At 42.0% G+C, this 22,923-nt stretch overlaps 1 protein-coding gene across 3 annotated transcripts in view; it reads right to left on the bottom strand.

Moving 5' to 3' along the window:
• LOC139583153 (protein lin-28 homolog B-like) overlaps positions 1 to 21,447 on the bottom strand; it is a 42,907-nt gene extending 21,460 nt beyond the window's left edge. Inside the window, exons 1-3 of one of the 3 annotated variants that reach the window (XM_071413949.1) lie at positions 21,189 to 21,447; positions 20,354 to 20,544; positions 3,451 to 3,641 (exon numbers count right to left, since the gene is read on the bottom strand). In XM_071413949.1, the coding sequence (XP_071270050.1) occupies positions 3,451 to 3,641; positions 20,354 to 20,544; positions 21,189 to 21,198 (392 nt within the window). In that variant the 5' untranslated portion in view covers positions 21,199 to 21,447. The other 2 variants (XM_071413950.1, XM_071413948.1) reach the window with 2 other exon arrangements.
• Positions 21,448 to 22,923: the final 1,476 nt, after the last annotated feature.

The following is a 22,923-nucleotide window of genomic DNA, read 5'->3' as shown; positions in this document are numbered from 1 at the left end:
TAAAATAAAAGAAGATGGCTTATTTTCCACATGCTGCGTTTTGGTCCGTCTCTCCTCCACACGATCGTGACACTCACGGCATAAAGTTGATTTCTTTGCCAATTTTTGGGCAGTTTTACTTTAGTGCCTTGTTGCTAACAGGATGCATGTTTTGGAATATTTTTTTTTCTGTACAGGCTTCCTTCTTTTCACTTTGTCAATTAGGTTACTACTGTGGAGTAACTACAATGTTGTTGATCCATCCTCAATTTTCTCCTATCACAGCCATTAAAATCTGTAACTGTTTTAAAGTCACCATTGGCCTCACAGTGAAATCCCTGAGCGGTTTCCTTCCTCACCGGCAACTGTGGGGGGTTCTAAGCTGACCTATGGAATTGTTTTAAGATGGTCATACTACGGACCATATAGCTATTTGATTTAGATTTGTAGAACCCCTTTAGGTATAAAAAAAAATAGCCAATAGAAACACATTGAATAACACAATAATAAATGGCAAAAAGGACTGTAACAACATAAAGCATAAGAAACAAGGTGTTGAAGTGTCTGTCCTATTTCTAGGGGATACAGTGGGGAGAACAAGTATTTGATACACTGCCGATTTTGCAGGTTTTCCTACTTACAAAGCATGTAGAGGTCTGTAATTTTTATCATAGGTACACTTCAACTGTGAGAGACGGAATTTAAAACAAAAATCCAGAAAATCACATTGTATGATTTTTAAGTAATTAATTTGCATTTTATTGCATGACATAAGTATTTGATCACCTACCAACCAGTAAGAATTCCGGCTCTCACAGACCTGTTAGTTTTTCTTTAAGAAGCCCTCCTGTTCTCCACTCATTACCTGTATTAACTGCACCTGTTTGAACTCCTTACCTGTATAAAATACACCTGTCCACCCACTCAATCAAACAGACTCCAACCTCTCCACAATGGCCAAGACCAGAGAGCTGTGTAAGGACATCAGGGATAAAATTGTAGACCTGCACAAGGCTGGGATGGGCTACAGGACAATAGGTAAGCAGCTTGGTGAGAAGGCAACAACTGTTGGCGCAATTATTAGAAAATGGAAGAAGTTCAAGATGACGGTCAATCACCCTCGGTCTGGGGCTCCATGCAAGATCTCACCTCGTGGGGCATCAATGATCATGAGGAAGGTGAGGGATCAGCCCAGAACTACACGGCAGGACCTGGTTAATGACCTGAAGAGAGCTGGGACCACAGTCTCAAAGAAAACCATTAGTAACACACTACGCCGTCATGGATTAAAATCCTGCAGCGCACGCAAGGTCCCCCTGCTCAAGCCAGCGCATGTCCAGGCCCGTCTGAAGTTTGCCAATGACCATCTGGATGATCCAGAGGAGGAATTGGAGAAGGTCATGTGGTCTGATGAGACAAAAATATAGCTTTTTGGTCTAAACTCCACTCGCCGTGTTTGGAGGAAGAAGAAGGATTAGTACAACCCCAAGAACACCATCCTAACCGTGAAGCTTGGAGGTGGAAACATCATTCTTTGGGGATGCTTTTCTGCAAAGGGGACAGGATGACTGCACCGTATTGAGGGGAGGATGGATGGGGCCATGCATCGCGAGATCTTGGCCAACAACCTCCTTCCCTCAGTAAGAGCATTGAAGATAGGTCGTGGCTGGGTCTTCCAGCATGACAACGACCCGAAACACACAGCCAGGGCAACTAAGGAGTGGCTCCGTAAGAAGCATCTCAAGGTCCTGGAGTGGCCTAGCCAGTCTCCAGACCTGAACCCAATAGAAAATCTTTGGAGGGAGCTGAAAGTCCGTATTGCCCAGCGACAGCCCCGAAACCTGAAGGATCTGGAGAAGGTCTGTATGGAGGAGTGGGCCAAAATCCCTGCTGCAGTGTGTGCAAACCTGGTCAAGAACTACAGGAAACGTATGATCTCTGTAATTGCAAACAAAGGTTTCTGTACCAAATATTAAGTTCTGCTTTTCTGATGTATCAAATACTTATGTCATGCAATAAAATGCAAATTAATTACTTAAAAATCATACAATGTGATTTTCTGGATTTTTGTTTTAGATTCCGTCTCTCACAGTTGAAGTGTACCTGTGATAAAAATTACAGACCTCTACATGCTTTGTAAGTAGGAAAACCTGCAAAATCGGCAGTGTATCAAATACTTGTTCTCCCCACTGTATATATATATATATATTTGTTTTTACACATATTTAGTGCAAAACTGCCTTCCTTCTTCCATTGTTTAAAAGAAAAAACGTTACCAGTTACCCTCAGATGATTCCTGTGACATTTATGGGGGTCATAGAGAGAAACGAAGAACACCTTCACGTTCGTGAGAATCTCCCCTTTCCACAGTGGGGTCACTTTAGTTTATAGCCAAAACAGTTTGGACGCTACAAACAGAAGTCGACACGTCAACGGTACAAACTTCAGACGAGTCTCCTGACACTTGTGGGGGTGGTCGAGGAGACCACCGTCATGTTTGTGAGAGTCTCATCTTTCCACAAAGAGTTTGGAGGTTACTGACGTTTTTGTGAGAGGACCAAACGCCGCTTTACCTCTGCCACCTTTCACCGCAGATGCAGAAGTGCGACGTCGTTGGATGCTGTGGATTGAGACGCATACAATGCAAAAAAACGAAACAGTATCTCTGGCTTAAATTGCGTCAATCGACTCTAGGGGGTTAAACACTCTTATTGCACACAGAGTGAGTCCATGTAACTTATTATGTGACTTGTTAAGCACATTTTTATCCTGAACTGATGTACGCTCGCCATAACCAAGGGGTTGAATACTTCTTGACTCAAGACATTTCTGCTTTTAATTTTTAAATCATTTGTAAACATTTTTAAAAACATAATTCCACTTTGACATTATGGGGTACTGTGCGTAGACCAGTGACCAAAAAAGTCTCAATGTAATCAATATTAAATTCAGGCTGTAACAACAATGTGGAAAAAGTCAAGGAGTGTGAATACTTTCTGAAGCCACTGTAGGTACAAAGCTGTAACTTTAATCCAACTCTCCTTATAGGAAGATTTTTTTTATTTTTTTATTTTTGGTTTATAAAGTAAAAAATGTGTGTTGTGAGCTGGGAGCAGTAAGATACTTTCTGAACTTGTCCATTTAAGGCTAATACAAAAATCACCACCATACGAATACCACTAGAAAAGGTTTGGTTATGTAGGTTTTGTAAAGAGGTTTTTGAAAACACACTCTAAACACTCACATTCATTTAAGTGTAAAATTGATTATATATATTTTCTAAGCATATTTAGAATCATCTTAGCCTTTTCAATTATTTATTTTGTCTAATGTTACTTTAACTTTAGTTTCCAGTAACAACCATTTTGTCCATGTCATTTTCAACACCTGTGCCTACTACAGCAAAGCTCCATCCACATTTGACTTCCTGTTAATCAGAGCCTTCCCAGCATGCTTTGCTCTTGTACTCACCGGTCACCCTTTTGCTTGCGGTTCTTCTGGGGCGTGGCCTTCCCTTTGGGTCTCCTCTCGCTGCCCGCGCACGGCCCCCCGCCCGGCCCCGTCACCCGCAGGCACTCCAGGCCCTTGGAGGACTTCTTAAAGGTGAACTCCACCTGCTCGCCCTCCTTCAGGCTGCGGAAGCCCTCCATCACCAGCTTACTCTGTGGAGGAAAAAATAAACAGACCACCCCTTTAAAAACGCTCCCCTTTAAACATAGAATTTGAATGACAGAAAATCGCCTTTTAAAAGATACTGAACTATAACCATGTAATTACATTTAGACCCAGACAACCCCTTTAAAAAAAACGCTGCACTGTTACAATGAATGATATTTGGACTGGCATAAAGGTATGCCTTATTCAGAGCAAACCTTCAGAATGTCAATTGGGTATTTCATTCCTGTCATAGCCGTTAAATGTCTTACAAAAAATGTTATTCAATCGGAAAATCAGTAGCTTTTATTTTTTACGATTAGACAAATCGTAACAGAGGGAACCAAACACACCCACACAGCATGACATGCTTTAATACAGTTGAAAGAGTGTGAGAGTAAGCCAACAGTATGCAGGCCTATAAAGAGCTACTCAAACAAGCTTGCTGCCAAACAACATAGATGGAGGGAATGAAGAGAGAGAGAGAGAGAGACACAGAGAGAGAGACACAGAGAGAGAGAGAGAGAGAGAGAGAGAGAGAGAGAGAGAGAGAGAGAGAGAGAGAGAGAGAGAGAGAGAGAGAGAGAGAGAGAGAGAGAGAGAGAGAGAACAGAAGACACAAGGGAAGAATAAGAATGGAGAGAGTCAAACAATAGAGAGAATATGAAAATGGAGGAAGGAGAGAGAACAGTACAAAGAGAAAAGTGAAGACATGTAAGAGAGAAATGTGGACATTTGAGTGACAGAAAGAAGAGAGAAGGCTGAATTATTGTATACCCAGAATACAGTCCGGTAGAAAGGATACTGTTTAGGTTAGATTTACTAAGTCAGTTACAACAGTACAAATGTCGCATTTGTTTCTCTACGGTGAACAACATACAAATATGTAAGACTAAGGCAAAACAAGAGTATAATAACGGTAAGAATAAATGTAAGAGTCTGAGTAAGATAAGAGTATGAATAAACCATGAGGGTTAATTAATGAAAAACGAATTCTATGTTTCTCAAAAATATAATAGGTAGAATGCAATTGCTTTGTAAATCTGGCCCAATATATAGTCTTTTTTTAAGAACCTTTCATACCAATGTTATTAATTAAACATTACCCTTGGAAACAAATAGAAAAGAATGGGGGAAATGAAAGATGCATTGCAGTCAGTACCTTTCTTTTTTTTAAGACATACATTTTTTATATACGGATTTAAAGGTATTTATTTGCTATAAAAAAAAGAATCTACTATACACACAAAACATTGCTTTATGCTCGTATAATGCTATTTTATTACTCTATAATCAACTTTTCCCGTTAGAATTAAGATAGTCAAAACAAAGCTATTTAAAGATGCTTCAATATATTCATGAATTAAATCCTGCATACCCTGAACCTTTCTAAATGTAAAGTGTGATATGTACAGAAGAATCAACATCAATTAATTCACTACATACAGACAGACAGTACCAGTCAAAGGTTTGAACACAACTACTCATTCCATAGTTTTTATATAGTTTTTATATTTTCTACATTGTACAATATTAGTGAAGACATCACAACTATGAAATAACACATACGGAATCATGTAGTAACCAAAGAAATTGTATTCTTCAAATAGCCACCCTTTGCCTTGATGACAGCTTTGCACACTCTTGGCATATTCTACAATGTAGAAAATAGTAAAAAATAAAGAAAACCCCTTGAATGAGTAGCTGTTCTAAAACGTTTGACCGGTAGTGTATATTTTGTATTTGTGATTCTTCAAAGTAGCCACCCTTTGCCTTGATGACAGCTTTGCACACTCTTGGCATTCTGTCAACCAGCTTCACGAGGTAGTCACCTGGAATGCATTTCAATTAACAGTTGTGCCTTGTTAAATTGACACACAGTCACATGCTGACCACACCGACGCGAGCGGTGTGGTCAGCATGTGAGTGTGTGTGTAAAATACCCTCCTCTCAAGTGTCCTGGCGGGTGTCTTGCCTGGTTTCATTTTACACACAGAGGTCAGGAGGGCACGGTCAGAAAGAGAATGAGAAAGCATGAGAGGGCAAGACACCCGCCAGGACACTTGAGAGGAGGGTATTTTACACACATACTCACATGCTGACCAAACCGCTCGCGTCGGTGTGGTCAGCATGTGAATGTGTGTCAATTTAACAAGGCACACCTGTTAATTGAAAGGGAGGAAACGTAAAACACCAAATAATGCATGCAGTGCAGAATTAGGACGATACCCGCTAATGATCAAAATCCAGAAAATAGCCGTTAAATTCTACAACCACCTAAAAGGAAGCAATTGCCAAACCTTCCATAACAAAGTCATCACCTACAGAGAGATGAACCTGGAAAAGAGTCCCCTAAGAAAGCTGGTCCTTATCTTTTTGTTTTCTCGTGATTTGTTTTCTCGTGATTGTGTTCCTGTCCTTTGGGCTCTGTGGGGTCTGTTTCTGTTTGTGAACAGAGCCCCAGGACAGGAACACAATTAGACCCAACCAAATCATGAGAAAACCAAAAGATTACTTGACACATTGGAAAGAATTAACCAAAAAAACTGAACAAACTGGAATGTTATTTGGCCCTAAACAGAGAGTATCTGACCACTCTGACTGACCCAAGATTAGGGAAAGGGTTAACTATGTACAGACTCAGTGAGCATAGCCTTCCTACTGAGAGAGGCCACCGCAAGTGTATACATTGAGCAGTATAATAAGAGTCTGGTAGCAGCAGCTGTGATGTGTGAAGCAGTTCATTCGGAAAAGTATTCAGACCCCTTGACTTTTTTCACATTTTGTTATGTTACAGCCTTGTTCTAAAATGGATTCAATATTTTTTCCCCTCAATCTACACACAATACCCCATAATGACAAAGAAAAAAAAATCTTACTTTTTTTGCAAATGTATAAATAAATAAAAAATGAAATATCACATTGACATAAGTATTCAGACCCTTTACTCAGTACTGTGTTGAAGCACCTTTGGCAGTGATTACAGCCTTGAGTCTTCTTGGTTATGATGCTATAAGCTTGGCACACCTGTATTTGGGGAGTTTCTCCCATTCTTCTCTGCCAATCCTCTCAAGCTATGTCAGGTTGGACGGGGAGCATCGCTGCACAGCTATTTTCAGGTCTCTCTAGAGATGGTAAAACTTTGCCCCAGTCAGAGGTCCTGAGGGCTCTGGAGCAGGTTTTCATCAAGGATCTCTCTGTACTTTGCTCCGTTCATCTTTCCCTCGATCCTGACTAGTCTCCCAGTCACCGCCTCTGAAAAACATCCCCACAGCATGATGCTGCCATCACCATGCTTCACCGTAGGGATGGTGCCAGGTTTCCTCCAGATGTGACGCTTGGCATTCAGGCCAAAGAGTTCAATCTTGGTTTCATCAGACCAGAGAATGTGTGTGTGTGTGTCTGTGTGTGTATGCGTGAGTGAGTGCATGTGTGCTAAGGTGCAGAGAATCAGAGCAGGTGGTCAGTCCAGTTCAAGCGCAGTGGTCTAAGGCACTGCATCTCAGTGCTAGACGCGTCACTAGACACCCTGGTTCGAATCCAGGCTGTATCACAACCGGCCGTGATTGGGAGTCCCATAGGGCGGCGCACAATTGGCCCGGCGTCATCCCGGTTTGGCTGGTGTAGGCCGTCATTGTGAATAAGAATTTGTTCTTAACTGACCTACCTAGTTAAATAAAGGTTAAATAAATATATATATATATATATATATATATATATGAAAAAAAATATCTTATCCTCCGATACTGTCTACCCAATGGTAAGGGAGAGAACTGCTTGTAGCTGGGGTGTGTGGGGTCCATGATGATGCTGTGGCCTTCCTCAGGCATCGTTTTGAGTAGATGTCCTGGATGGGCGGGAGCACGGTCCCAGTGATGTACTCGGCCATCTTCATCACCCGCTGGACGCCCTTGCGGTTGTGGACGGTGCAATTCCCGTGACTGGCCGCGATGAAACCGGTCAGGATGATCTCGACGCAGCGGTAGTATTTGGAGAGGACCCAGGGTGGCATGACGAATTCCTTCAGCCGCCTGAGGAAGTAGAGACGCTGTTGCACCCTTTTGACAAGAGTGGTGGTGTTGTTGCTCTATGTGACAAGTCCTCAGTGATGTGGATGCCTAGGAACTTAAAACGTGTGACTCCCTCTACTGCAGTCCCTTCGATGTGGATCGGGGCATGTTCAATCAGAGACTGATATTTCCGTCATATTACACAGACCCACAAAGAATTTGAAAACAAATCCAATTTTGATAAACTCCCGTATGTATTAGGTGAAACACCCGTGTGCCATCACAGCAGCGAGATTTGTGACCAGTTGCCACAAGAAAAGAGCAACCAGTGAAGCACAAACAGCTTTGTAAATTCAATTCAAAAGGGCTTTCCCATGCCAATAAAGCCCTTTGAATTGAATGAGAGAGAGCGAGAGAGTAGTGAAGAGAGAGAGAGAGAAAGCGAGAGAGAGAGAGAAAGCGAGAGAGAGAGAGAGAAAAATTGAGAGAGAGAGAGAAAGCGAGAGAGAGCGAGAAAGCGAGAGAGAGCGAGAAAGCGAGAAAGCAAGAGAGCGAGAGAGCGAGAGAGCGAGAGAGAGAGAGAGAGAGAGAGAGAGGACAGAACAGAGAGTTTAAAGTTGTATTGTCAGGTACAGGGAAATAAATGCCTTTCTTGCAAGTTCTTTCCCAACAATTTATTTTTTATTTTATTTAACTAGGCAAGTCAGTTAAGCACAAATTCCTATTTACAATGACGGCCTACCAAAAGGCAAAGGCCTCCTGCGGGGACATGGGCTGGGATAAAAAATAAAAATAGGACAAAACACACATCACAACAAGCTACAGTTGAATCGGAAGTTTACATACACCTTAGCCAAATACATGTAAACTCAGTTTTCCACAATTTCTGATATTTAATCCTAGTAAAAATTCCCTGTTTTAGGTCAGTTAAGATCACCACTTTATTTTAAGAATGTGAAATGTCAGAATAATAGTAGAGAGAATGATTTATTTCAGCTTTTATTTCTTTCATCACATTCCCAGTGGGTCAGAAGTTTACATACACTCAATTAGTATTTGGTAGCATTGCCTTTAAATTGTTTAACTTGAGTCAAACGTTTTGTGTAGCCTTCCACAAGCTTCCCACAATAAGTTGGTTGAATTTTGGGCCATTCCTCCTGACTGCTGGTGTAAGTGAGTTAGGTTTGTAGGCCTCCTTGCTCACACACGCTTTTTCAGTTCTGCCCACACATTTTCTATAGGATTGAGGTCAGGGCTTTGTGATGGCCACTCTAATACCTTGACTTTGTTGTCCTTAAGCCATTTTTACACAACTTTGGAAGTATGCTTGGGGTCATTGTCCATTTGGAAGACCCATTTGCGACCAAGCTTTAACTTCCTGACTGATGTCTTGAGATATTGCTTCAATATATCCACATAATTTTCATTCCTCATGATGCCATTTACTTTGTGAAGTGCACCAGTCCCTCCTGCAGCAAAGCACAACATGATGCTGCCACCCCCGTGCTTCACGGTTGGGATGGTGTTCTTTGGCTTGCAAGCCTCCCCCTTTTTCCTCCTAACATAACGATGGTCATTATGGCCAAACAGTTCTATTTTGTTTCATCAGACCAGAGGAAATGTATCCAAAAAGTACGATCTTTGTCCCCATCTGCAGTTGCAAACTGTAGTCTTGCTTTTTATGGCGGTTTTGGAGCAGTGGCTTCTTCCTTGCTGAGCGCCCTTTCAGGTTATGTCGATATAGGACTCGTTTTACTGTGGATATTGATACTTTTGTACCTGTTTCCAGCATCTGGAAACAGATCAGAGGGGGTTTGATCAGAGGGAGTTTCCAGCATCTTCACAAGGTCCTTTGCTGTTGTTCTGGGATTGATTTGCACTTTTCGCACCAAAGTACGTTCATCTCTAGGAGACAGAACAAGTCTCCTTCCTGAGAGGTATGATGGCTACGTGGTCCCATGGAGTTTATACTTGCGTACTATTGTTTGTACAGATGAATGTGGTACCTTCAGGCGTTTGGAAATTGCTCTTAAAGATGAACCAGACTTGTGGAGATCTACACATTTTCTTCTGAGCTCGTGGCTTTTTTCTTTTGATTTTCCCATGATGTCAAGCAAAGAGGCAGTGAGTTGAAATACATCCACAGGTACACCTCCAATTGACTCAAATGATGTCAATTAGCCTATCAGAAGCTTCTAAAGCCATGACATCATTTTCTGGAATTTTCTAAGCTGTTTAAAGGCACAGTCAACTTAGTGTATGTAAACTTCTGACCCACTGGAATTGTGATACAGTGAATTATAAGTGAAATAATATGTCTGTAAAAGTAGATGTCCTAACCAATTTGCCAAAACTATAGTTTGTTAACAAGAAATTTGTGGAGTGTTTGAAAAATGAGTTTGAATGACTCCAACCTAAGTGTATGTAAACTTCCGACTTCAACTGTAGATACTGTGTGTATAGGACTAGGCATCAATATATATGATAAACAGAGTAGCAGTGTAGGGATACTGGAGTGGTAGGGGTAGATACTGAGTGTATAGGACTAGGCATCAATATATATGATAAACAGAGTAGCAGTGTAGGGATACTGGAGTGGTAGGGGTAGATACTGAGTGTATAGGACTAGGCATCAATATATATGATAAACAGAGTAGCAGTGCAGGCATACTGGAGTGGTAGGGGTAGATACTGAGTGTATAGGACTAGGCATCAAGATATATGATAAACAGAGTAGCAGAGTAGGGATACTGGAGTGGTAGGGGTAGATACTGACTGTATAGGACTAGGCATCAATATATATGATAAACAGAGTAGCAGTGCAGGCATACTGGAGTGGTAGGGGTAGATACTGAGTGTATAGGACTAGGCATCAAGATATATGATGAACAGAGTAGCAGTGCAGGGATACTGGAGTGGTAGGGGTAGATACTGAGTGTATAGGACTAGGCATCAATATATATGATAAACAGAGTAGCAGAGTAGGGATACTGGAGTGGTAGGGGTAGATACTGAGTGTATAGGACTAGGCATCAAGATATATGATAAACAGAGTAGCAGTGTAGGGATACTGGAGTGGTAGGGGTAGATACTGAGTGTATAGGACTAGGCATCAAGATATATGATAAACAGAGTAGCAGTGTAGGGATACTGGAGTGGTAGGGGTAGATACTGAGTGTATAGGACTAGGCATCAATATATATGATAAACAGAGTAGCAGTGCAGGGATACTGGAGTGGTAGGGGTAGATACTGAGTGTATAGGACTAGGCATCAAGATATATGATAAACAGAGTAGCAGTGCAGGGATACTGGAGTGGTAGGGGTAGATACTGAGTGTATAGGACTAGGCATCAATATATATGATAAACAGAAAGAACCGTCTATGGCTTGGGTGGCTGGAGTCTTTAACAACATAGAGGTCCTGGATGGCAGGGAGCTCGGCCCAGGTGATGTACTGGGCTGTCCGCACCACCCTCTGTAGTTCCATGCGAGTGAGGGCGGTGCAGTTGCCATACCAAGTGATGCAGCCAGTCAAGATGCTCTCAATGATGCAGCTGTAGAACGTTTTGAGGATTTGAGGGCCCATGACAAATCTTTTCAACCTTCTTAGGGGGAAGAGGTGCTGTCGCACCTTCTTCACAACTGTGTGCGTTGTGGGTAGACCATTTTAAGTCCTTAGTGATTTGGACACCGAGGAAGTTGAAGCTGTTGACCCGCTCTACTACAGCCCTGTCGATGTGGATGGGGGCGTGCTCACCTCCTCCATTTCCTATAGTCCACGATCAGCTCCTTAGTCTTATTGACGTTGAGGGAGAGGTTGTTGTCCTGACACCACACTGCCAGGTCACTGGCCTCCACCCTATAGGCTGTCTCATTGTCGCTGGTGATCAGGGAGTACAGTAGGGGACTAAGCACACATCCCTGAGGGGACCCCTTGTTAAGGGTCTGCATGGCGGAAGTTACGTAGCCAACCCTCAAGACCTGGGGTCGGCCCGTCAGGAAGTCCAGGATCCAGCTGCAGAGGGAGGTGTTTAGTCCCAGGGTCTCAAGCTTGGTGAAGAACTTGGAGGGGACTATGGTGTTGAATGCTAGGCTATAATCAATGAACAGCATTCTGACATCGGTATACCTCTCATTTAGGTGGGTGAGGGCAGTGTGGAATGCAATTGAGATCGCATCATCTGTGGATAAGTTGGGGCGGTAATAGTTGAGTGAGAGAGAACGAGAGAGCGAGAGAGAGAGAGAACAAAATGGAGGAGTTGCCTGGGACAGGGTGGTGGTGTGCACGAGAGGGAGAAGGGGAGGAGATAAAGAGAGAGATGGGGGGGACAGGGAGGGTGTGAGCCCATGGAAATGCCGCCAGCGCATTCTATTCAGCTCCAATGGAGGAGCAACTCCTGACCAGGCCCAGGAAGGACGAGGAGCGATCTGGAACAAAACCCCCATTTGATTAGGAGCCCCGCAGGTCAGCTCCAGAAATCCCTGGGTCAGGGGCAGAAACCCCCCTCCCCCCACAGAGAGAGGACCCACTGACAGGCAGGGAGGCAGAGAGCACACCAGCCAACCAATCCCCCACACTCCTCCCAATTGCCTGTCTGTCCTGAGAACAACCCGTGTAATATAGCCAGCTCCACATTCAAATGAAATCGTCCTCTTCTTCCCTCCACTAACTTTGTTCTGTAAAAGAGATTGTGTTCTCTGCCAACATACCTGGTAAAAGAATGATGAAAAAATAGATAGAATAGAACACTAACATCACTCTGCAACAGATCATACACATACTGATAAACACACTCAGACCAAATCCTGATTATTTGTAGGTGTTTGTGCTTATTATGCTTATAAGCCTACGTTCAGAATGTGTGTGTGTGTGTGTGTGTGTGTGCGTGCGTGCGTGCGTGCGTGCGTGCGTGCGTGCGTGCGTGAACTGAGATGGAGGCAGCAATCAATGAACCCAGTGGCCTGGATCAAAATAGCCTTTCCTCTTCATCATCCTCCAAACCATCGTCATCACCAGTCACAGCAATCGATCCAGGAAGTGGAACGAGAGAAGAGGATATGAAGACCTCCTGCTCCTCTTGTCTCACCATGGTGACGCATGGCTGTGTGAGTGTTCATCATTGGATGGAGCTACTGGTCGGTGCGCAGCAGCATAGTGGAAGCAGTGTGTGTGTGTGTGTGTGTGTGTGTGTGTGTGTGTGTGTGGTGTGTGGTGTGTGGTGTGTGTGTGTGTAGGGGTGGTGGAGGAGGGCTAGGAGCAGAAGGGGATGGGTGATGACATTAAGTAGCTTTTTACACACAGGAAATGCTAAGTGGACAAAGCTGGCCCCGATCGTCACAGATGGATATGACCCAACAGGATGCATATAAACCAAAGAAGAAGAGGGGGGGGGAAAAACACCAGCGCGAACCACCAACAAAGCCAAAAGCTCACTGCACTGACACCCCTCGCCCTCCTCCGCACGTTTTCATTACAGCCCCTAACCCCTGACCTCTACCCAACCCCCCATCAAACAATAAAGAGTGTTCCCGTTTCCCCTCTGCCCAAACTAACAACAGCCCTGATTATGGACCGGACAAATGTTTGATCAGAGGGGGTTGGTGGGCACTAGATCATTCTGCTAAGGGTTTATCGAAAGGAAGGAAATTAACCTAGGTTAGGTGGCTGAGGAGAAAGAACACAGTAGTAGTAGTAGTGGAGCGAAAATCTGAATTCACTTCATTGAAAATGGGAGACATAAAATAACAGCAAAAAGCAATGGTCAGCATTGAAAATAGAGTTGCATTTGTTTTGGCTTCAGAATTGTCATGTAAATCGCCCACTGTTCAAAAACTGTAAAGCTAATGGATGGAGCAGGAGAAATAGAAGCCTTAACACCACTGAAAAAAAACATGGTTTTTTTGTTTCTCACTTCTAACAAAAGCAAACACGAGCGTGATAAAGCCCACTGCTAGGTTGTGTGTATTATAGCATGCAACAGAAAATGTTTTGCAATAGAAAATTAAAATGAGTGTTTCATATTGGACAAGTCCAGGTAGTCGTTCTGTGTTTCAGTCAGTTTTCTTCGATGCGGTGCCTAATGAACATGACCCTGATCTAAACGTGTCTACAAATCAAATTTAATTCAAGTGGCATTTCAATTCAGAATCATGCTAAATGTCAATCTAAAGATATATCTGTAATAGTAAAGGAATACAATTACACCAATTAAATGTGGTTTTATACATTCAACGAAGTCCGGAGGGCCACACTGAAATGGTTTACTATTTCCTTACCATCAAAATTAGGTTTTAGAAACAAGTTCCCTATTGTCAAATGAAGTTTCAGACCAACTATTGAACATTTACTGGTTTGATCTTTCTACACACAATTATACAAGTTGTGGATTATGTTTTATATTAACCATTAATTATCTTATCATTTGTTTCCATATTTTTCCTATTTCTACAAAAAGAAACAAGTCTGCCTTATTTCCTCCAGATGAGTTGAGATCATAATCAAAGACTTGTGGTCAATGCTTGCTAAATGCTAGCTAAATGCTAGGTAAATACTAGTTAAATGCGAGGTAAATATTAGCTAAATGCTAGGTAAATACTAGGTAGATACTAGCTAAATGCTAGGTGAATGCTAGTGAAATGTTAGCTAAATGCTAATTTGGTTGCATTAAAACAGCATTTCGTACTCAGGTTCAACAACAAGTAAATATAGGATCAAAACTCATTAGAAATACATACTACTAATAACTTATATCATAATTTTATCCTGTAAACAAACGACAGGCATTAGAAACATGGGGAAATGTCACAAACAAGATCCACAGGCTACTGTGTTGCTATTTGCTAACTAAGGTAACTAAAAGTTTGTTGTGCCACTTTCTTTCCATTAAAAAATGTATCAACAAAAACAACCAACAGTAAAAAAAACTAGAATAATTTAAACATTGAGGGAAATGCAACTTGACAATGACAAATCAACCAAGAGTTTTTGATCCAGGGTCTTAGGTCATTGAGAACAAAGGGTCTTTCATACTGTCTAAATAAAAGCTGAAATAAAACAGACCTTATCTAGAAGCAAATAAACTGAACAAGTAAAACAATTTTTCCCCCCTGAAATAAAACACTTAACTTCATACAACTTCACAGAAACACACAAAACAGTTACATAAAAAATGCATTCAAATCAACCAAGCTTCTTCAGAAGCAATGCCAAAACCAAACCCGTTGTTGCTCTAGACAATACCAAGAAAACAGATCACCCACCAAAAGTGGAATCAGTCTATTCTACAACATGTCTGTTTGTCATGTCAATAGAAAGAAACATTTCCAGCACCACTTCTACTTTAATTCACACAATCTACCTTTCAAGTGACCAATCACATTCCCCATATATGGACGGGAAGTCACATGACCGCTCCACTTTCTTCTTCTGCGGTTTTTAAGCATTGAAGTAAAGACGGGGAGGTGGGTCTGTGGCAGGGACTGGGCAGGGGTAGGGCTTGCATGCCAAATGGAGGCACAGGCCAGAGGTTCATCTCAATGGCCTCTCGAGTGGCGCAGCGGTCTAAGGCACTGCATCGCGGTCTAAGGCACTGCATCGCCTTGGACCGCTGCGCCACTCGGGAGGCCATTGACATCAACCTCTGGCCTGTGAGGCATCACTATAGACCTGGGTTTGTACCCGGGCTGTATCACAACCGGCCTCGATCGGGAGTCCCATAGGGCAGCGCACAATTGGCCCAGCATCGTCCGGGATAGGGGAGGGTTTGGCTAGGGGGGCTTTAAAGTAGGCCGTCATTGTAAATAAGACTTTGTTCTTAACTTGCCTAGTTAAATAAAGTTTCAATAAAAATACATTTAAAAATAAATCTCACTAGGGGCCCACTTTAACACACAACACACACATGCATGCATACACACAAAACCAAAAATCTCCAAGTGCTCAGATATTATTACGGAGTGGAAACAAACAAACACACACACACACACACACACACACACTTGGAGGTTTCTGATGGAGGGATAGGGCCAGTGCAGCAGTACACAATGTTTAATGTTTTCAGACCACAAGCAGAGGGAGAACAGCAACATCATCTTTTAAAGTCGTTCTTCCAACAAACAAACTAAAATGCCTGAGGATGGGGAAACCCCCACATCCACCCCCATGCCAAAATCACACACACACACACACACACACACACACACACACACACACACACACACACACACACACACACACACACACACACACACACACACACACACACACACACACACACACACACACACAGAATAGTCCTACATTTAATCTCCAAAAGAGGAAATGCATTAATGTAATTCATCATAAATCATCACTGGTGAAATAAACAAACAAACGGAATACAAATGTGTCATAGTGCGGGTGCGACGCTGACACAAGGTAGTAGTAGTGGTCATTTGGAGAAGCACGCACACACACACACACTGGAAGTGATCGGACGGGAACCCCCCTGATGTCTGGCCCCCTCGGGAAGATTTCTCTGGGGTCAAGATGGGACCAGCTCATTATTTCTTTCTTTCTCCCTCTTTTTTTTCTCTGTCCCTCTACATACTCGGTCTCCTTCGTTTATACCTCTCCCTCTCTTTTTTGTATCTTTCCTTATCTCAAGCGCTTTATCGCTCATTCTTTTCAAACCTACTCTCTTTTCCCTTCTGTACCTATCTTTCTTCTTCTCTACCTCTCTACACCTCCTCTCACTTTCCTTCCTTTTCTACCTCTTTATATCCTCTCTTCCTCTTTCTCTCTCTCCTTGCCTCTTTCTTATTCTCTACCTCTAACTCTCTACCTCCTCTCTACTACTCTATCGCTCTCCCTCCCTACCTCCCTCTTCTAATCTAATTCCCCATCACTAATTTATCCCTCTTCTAATCTACTTCCCCATCACAAATGTATTTCCTACCACTCTCCTGTTTTCTTTTTCCCCACCCCTCCGTCCCTCTCCCCACTCTTCCTTCCCTTGCCCGCTCCCTCATTTGCTTCTCCAAACCCCTCCTCTTTCCCTCTCACTACCTTTCTTACTCCTGTCCTCCCAATCGCCTCTCTTCCTCCATTCTCTCTTTCCCTGTCCTCTCTCTTCTTTCCTAACCTCCCTCTTTAGTCTCTAGCTCTCATTTATTTTCTCTCTCTCTCTTTCTCCTCCCCTCCCCCCTCCCCCTCTCATTATCTCAAGAATTCCTGCATGCATAGAAAATTATCACACATTGTCACAAACTGGAGCCCAATCTGAATCTTGCACTCAAAATGCTCATTTTTCTCTGGGACAAAATGTGTCTTTATCTTTGGAGAAAATATTTACAAATGGTACAATCTTCCCAAGCAGCGAGCAACAGAAATACCCCATAACAGGAAAGTAAGTATGTGTGTGTGTGTCAGCTCTCCAACCTTTGAGGCTACGTCATATAACTCATCAGGCATGTCTGCAACTGAAAAGCAAGCATACCGGGCCCCCCAATCAACCCAACCACAAGGTTACATTCCAAATTTAGATAGGTTTTTATGCATTCAAACGAAAAATTGTCCCATCAATAAACTTTTCAGTAATATAGTTGTTTTGTGCACTGATCACAGTGAGGTAGGGGGCCTGTTCTGGACCGTGCACATCTGCGAGGCGCCTTCAGCTTGCATGAATGGCTTGCATGAAATTGTGCTTTATTCCTTGAGTGATAACCTGTGTTGTACATTGTGTTTTACTGGAATAAAAGTAAGCTACCGGAGACCCAACTTATCTGACTATACCTGCTAAACAGGGCTTATAATATAGTTTACTTTGATTGTTCAGGTTCACCATCACCAACAGTTTTGGTAGTTTTGCTATAAACAAATCCGTGTATATGGTCATTTTTAGATATACAGGGTAAAGTTGATCATTTCATAATGAGCAATCCCTTTTGTGAGGCGCACTGCGTGGCCGAAGCAAGAGGAGTAAAGAAGATCTCTACGTAAACATTTCCAAATGGTCAAAATCAAATGATAGGGTGAAATCCAAAGTTGTGCTATATATTCATTGGCTATGTCATAGCTACATTTGTACAAATATAAATATTGATATATTGACTAGTCAAACACTTAATCTGCAAAAGTGACAAGTTCATTTGTGGGTGATGGTTATTTCAGAACCAAATTGGGGAGACAAAAAACAGGCTACATTGCACCCCCTAATCTGATAGTGGGAGATGCCTCTCTTTATGGCTCAGCTCAGGCACCTACATTGTACATACACATAATTTACACACAAACACACACACACATCTACTGACAGAAGTCAGCTCAGACTGATCCAGCTCATGAGCTCCATCATCATCAGATATGATTTTCGAATGGAAAACGTATGCGTTTATGCAACAAATGTTAGAGCATCGAATAGTATCGCATCGAACCGAATCATTTCAAGCTAAAGCGGATCGTTCCTGTGTATAGTATCAGAGCCCATGTATCTAGATGTGTGTTGTGTTGAATCATCTTGAAAGGGAAGATGCACATCCCTACTGAATTGGCTATTTCATTGGTCGTTGATGATTTACATTTGAAAGACTACACTGTCATCATCACCAACATCATTACAGTAGTTATTCCCACATTATGAATGAGCACGTGTATTCCTCTAAATTGAAAATCAGACACATTTATAAGAAAAGCATGTATTATTATTCTCATTATCAGCGTTATAACGATTGCTATTACTATGAGACCATGCACATTTCTAACAAAAGACAATAGAATTCTGCAGGATGTAGCATCCGTATAAACACAACGATTGGTATTGCTATCTTGTGAATATAAGTAGCCCATTCTTCGAAAATCATGAACGTTTATAAGAAATGGCTCAATAGAATTCTGTAGGGGTTTAATCAACATTATAACAATCGTTATTATTATCTCATGAACGTGTGTATTCCTCTACATTTAGATCGTGAAAATTTTAAAGAAATGTCTACATCTAAATCTGTACCATAGAGATACAAGAGCCTATAATGCATAGGCCTATTAATAGCCCAATGATGTTCTATTTACTTCTGTGCTCAGGCCCAGGCTAAGAAACTGCACGCCAGACAATGTTTATTTGACTTCAGCAGGGCTCTCTAAGCACACATCTTTGGCAAGGAGGAAGCTCGCAAGGCTAAAGTAGGTACATCTGACGTATCCACTAATGAATACGATTGATTCGAAATTCTCGACCTATTCTACTCATTTGGATTTCCTCTGCAAAGGAAAATATAGTACACTGCATGAACTGTCTTCTACTGCTGCAAGTTATGTCTTTCGGTTGTTTCTTAACATACATGTTCTCTGCTGAAATATCAACAGGACACACGAACACACAGTACACGAAAAGAAAATACTATATGCCAGCATGGAGCTCTAATCATTTGAATATTATTAGGGAGACAATAGAAATAATTGATCATTGAACCAATAACTTAACCAGTATGCAAATAGTGAAATACATCTTAAGACTTGGGAGTTCCTTTTTCATAGCATATTTTGCTGCCATGTGAAAAGGGTAGTGATGATGGGAGTAGCCAACAACAACAACAACAAGGAAACGTGTTCACCCAAATTCACCACGAGACCTCAATGGTGGCAGCTACAGCTGCAGCATAGCAGCTTAAAGCTGCGCAATTCATCACTGTAAACTCTCTTGTTACTCACTCGTGTTTGACAGATGTTTTCAAGACTTCGGGTTGGGGCCGTGCTAGGCGCCTACATCTTTGAACCAGAATGTTCTCTCCTGGTTCAATAAAATAACTTCCCGTGAGACCACAATAGCAGCACCTCCACCGCCAAACCGTGTGGGAAAATAAGATGGTGAAAATGACTACTCCCTTCTGGGTTCTCCTCGAGTCTTTAAAAGCGACTTTATTGGACCGTAAAAAAAAAAAGCTATTTAACGGTAACAGAATCAGCTGAAAATATGGCTAGGTTATTAGAATATGAACTCTACACACCCAAATGATCTATGTTATAACTTTCGACGAAGCAATTGTACGAGTACTCAAATGACAGCGTTTTGCACTTACTGTCAACAAAAACAAACACGTTGTTTCTAGACTGAGTGTGATGTTTCTTTCTGTTCCATTCTATTTATATTTTCTTGTAGGCTACTTACTCAAAGTATTTGAGCACGTTTTCCGATATGGTGGGCCATCAACCATAATCTCCCTGTCCACGAGGCAATGGAAAAACGACAAACTGTCATACTAGTGGTGTTCTCCCTCCACGAAGTTCAAGGGGAAGTGAACGAGGGAACGTGTCACTTTAAGGAAACCCACAGCATGTTTTGCCATATACATGCCAGGGAAACGTCATGATGATTCAAAGTAACACACTTGAACTACCAATCATTAAGGGATACAAATGTTGCAACCAACACTGGCCAAAGAATGTGTCACTATTTCGCATTAACACGTGTCGTTATTGCCACGCATGGACACAGGTTAATAAAACGAATTTGTAGAATTAAAATCCAGTAATTACTCTTTTGGAAAGGATAGCCTGTGCTGCTTGACCTAGCCTATTGAAACATTACTTATCATTAACACGGTGGAGAAGGCTATAACGTAGTCTACGGGATGGAGGATTGCGCCAAAGAGGGAGATGCCCAATGCCCACAACCCAAGCTCATAGCAGCACAACATCAACGTGGAAGATTTCTCTCGTTCGGGGGAACTTACTTGGTGGACAAATACGTCCAGAGGGAGGTCTAGGGGGCTCCCCTCGCTGCTGGTCATTGATATAAATCCGAAACCCATTCGAACATTGAACCACTTGCAGTGGCCTGCTCCCGACAGAGGCTGGGGCAGAATCCGCTCTTCCTGCTCCGCCGATTTGGCGGTGTATTCTGCGCCACCTTTAACCGCCCCTCCTAAAAGTCAAATGAAAGGAGTTAGCTAAATACAGTATGTATTGATAAACAGGTGTAGAAGGCGCCCAAGTAGGCTATTTTCCCTATAGTCGTGCGCGCGTATAGTAGGCCTAGTAGTTGCCCATAAACAACTTTTATGGAGCCCGGTTTGTTGAAAATCGCCATCACTGGACGATGTGTGAGGTTCGTCTTTGCTCGAATTCTCCCCGCATGGTAGAATGTTTCGAACATAAACGCAAAGCTGGGTAAAATAGGCTACTTGTGGGGATTTCTAACTACACAACGGTCAGCGATTTGCAATTGGTCGCTTTGCCTTTGCAAATGCATGCTCAACGTTTAAAAAAAATGTTTTATTCTGGAGCATATTTGCGTGCATCTAACATGCTTAACCAGCATTGTATGAAACTCAAAGGGCAGGTGTAGGCTACACACATGGTTCACCATGCAAGCCCCAGTTGGGCAGAATACGCTCTTTACCGTTGACAAACTGCTCCAACAAGATCCCAAGGCATATTTTCACATGGAAATAATCGTGGGCGGTACATAACATATAGGATCTATAACAATAGTCCTTCGCGGATTCCCTCAATACCATCAGAATAAAAAGTAAGCGCAAAAAAAATTGAAAATAATTGCAGAATAACCTTCGGCCATGTTTCCCCTCTCTCTTCCAAAGTCCCAATCGAAAAGCTTCCTCTGCGAAAACGGGTTATAATAGTCACCATTAATCCGACATCCTCTATTCCAGCGGTCACAAATTTAGCTCGCATGGTAGTGCGTTCTTTCCCTCTTGATGTTTTGTCATGTCTCTCCTTCAATCCCGTCCACACTCAATCCACTTCGAGCGCTTGCACTCGCTCGTTCCTTTTCTCATCCGCTCGCTTTGCTGGCTGTGCCTCTGGACACGTGACTTTGTCAATGACATGCTTTCTTGCTGCTAATTTCAGTACGGATCCAGGGAAGGGAGTGCGGGGAGAGGAGGAGAGTGCAGCGAGGGAAACGGACTCGGAACCGATTATAAGGTCCCAGTGGTCAGTTGTGTCCTCACAATAACACACTTTTATAAAAGGATGGACACGGTCACATACCCATTATCTTACAAAAACATTTTACAACTTCGGTTGAGAGTCGTGTGAATGGCAATGGTCAGCCTTGTTTTCAACTCGTCAACGACAATTTTAATAGCAAAATCAACCATTTCTAAAATGTCATATTTGATTAACAGCAGCTAAATGCACTACATTGGAAATATAAAGACTGAAAGAAAAGATTTACGCAAACAAACATCTGGTGCAGTAAATATTAAATCTGTTATTCTGCTTCTTTTATAGGACTATATTACTTTATTTTTCCTACGTTTCTGAGCTCGATTCGGTGGGTCACATGTGGTAAAATAGCCCTAATCATTATGAGATTGGGAATTGAGGGGTTTATTTGAATTTATAGATTACAATTGTTTGTTGAACATAATTCATTGCTGCATTTACTAAAATTGTCAATTCATTCGTTAAACATATCGCCAAATAATAACCTAAAGATTGTATTCATTAACCTTTGAGTAAATAGAATTTTCCATATGCATTTGATGAAAACGTATTTACGCCTACATTGAGTTCATGTTCACATGACCAGCCCCATATTCCTCCTTCTCTTGCACAAACTATTAGGTTTAGGCTATTATTACAAATCTAGTAGATTTATTTGGTTAACTTTAAGTGGTACACGTATGGTTATAAAGGCCTGATACGCTGCCAAGATTTCCATTGATAAAACTGAAGGGTGGGTAGCATGTGTGGTCCTTCAGGACAAATCAAACAATGGACAACATCCGCACAAACATAGCTGCAGGAACTAGGGGTGTTGAGGGTGCTGAAAATCGGGAAAAATATATATATAATTTAAGATTTTTTTAAATCACAAAAGTAGTGCACTGGGCCTTTACTAGTATTAGTGGACCGATGTAGACTTCTGTACATCTGTAGGGCAGGCAAAACATCTCTGCTTTACCAAAAAAGGTAGTTTAATTAAGAACAGTATCTTTCAGAAATCAATAGTTGGAATTGTAAGAGTTGTTGCCCTGTCCCTTTCTCTTTGATCGTCATTTTCATTTAACCTTCATTTTAACTAGGCAAGTCAGTTAACAACACATTCCTATTTACAATGATGGCCTACCGGGAACAGTGGAAGTTATGGGCAAAGACAAAACATCCACACCAAATGAAATGTTTTCCTTTATCAAATTACATGGATAACAACCACTTTTTGTGCAGTATTAATTTACCATCCTTACATGTAAATGTGCATTACTGTATTCGAGGCTCATCTAGGTTTGTACCTGTAGACGTTCTACCACCCTGAAGAAAAACAATGCACACAATA

Source organism: Salvelinus alpinus, chromosome 8 (assembly GCF_045679555.1).
Source record: "Salvelinus alpinus chromosome 8, SLU_Salpinus.1, whole genome shotgun sequence".
Taxonomy (NCBI): Eukaryota; Metazoa; Chordata; class Actinopteri; order Salmoniformes; family Salmonidae; genus Salvelinus; species Salvelinus alpinus.
This window is presented reverse-complemented; position numbering and strand designations above follow the sequence as displayed.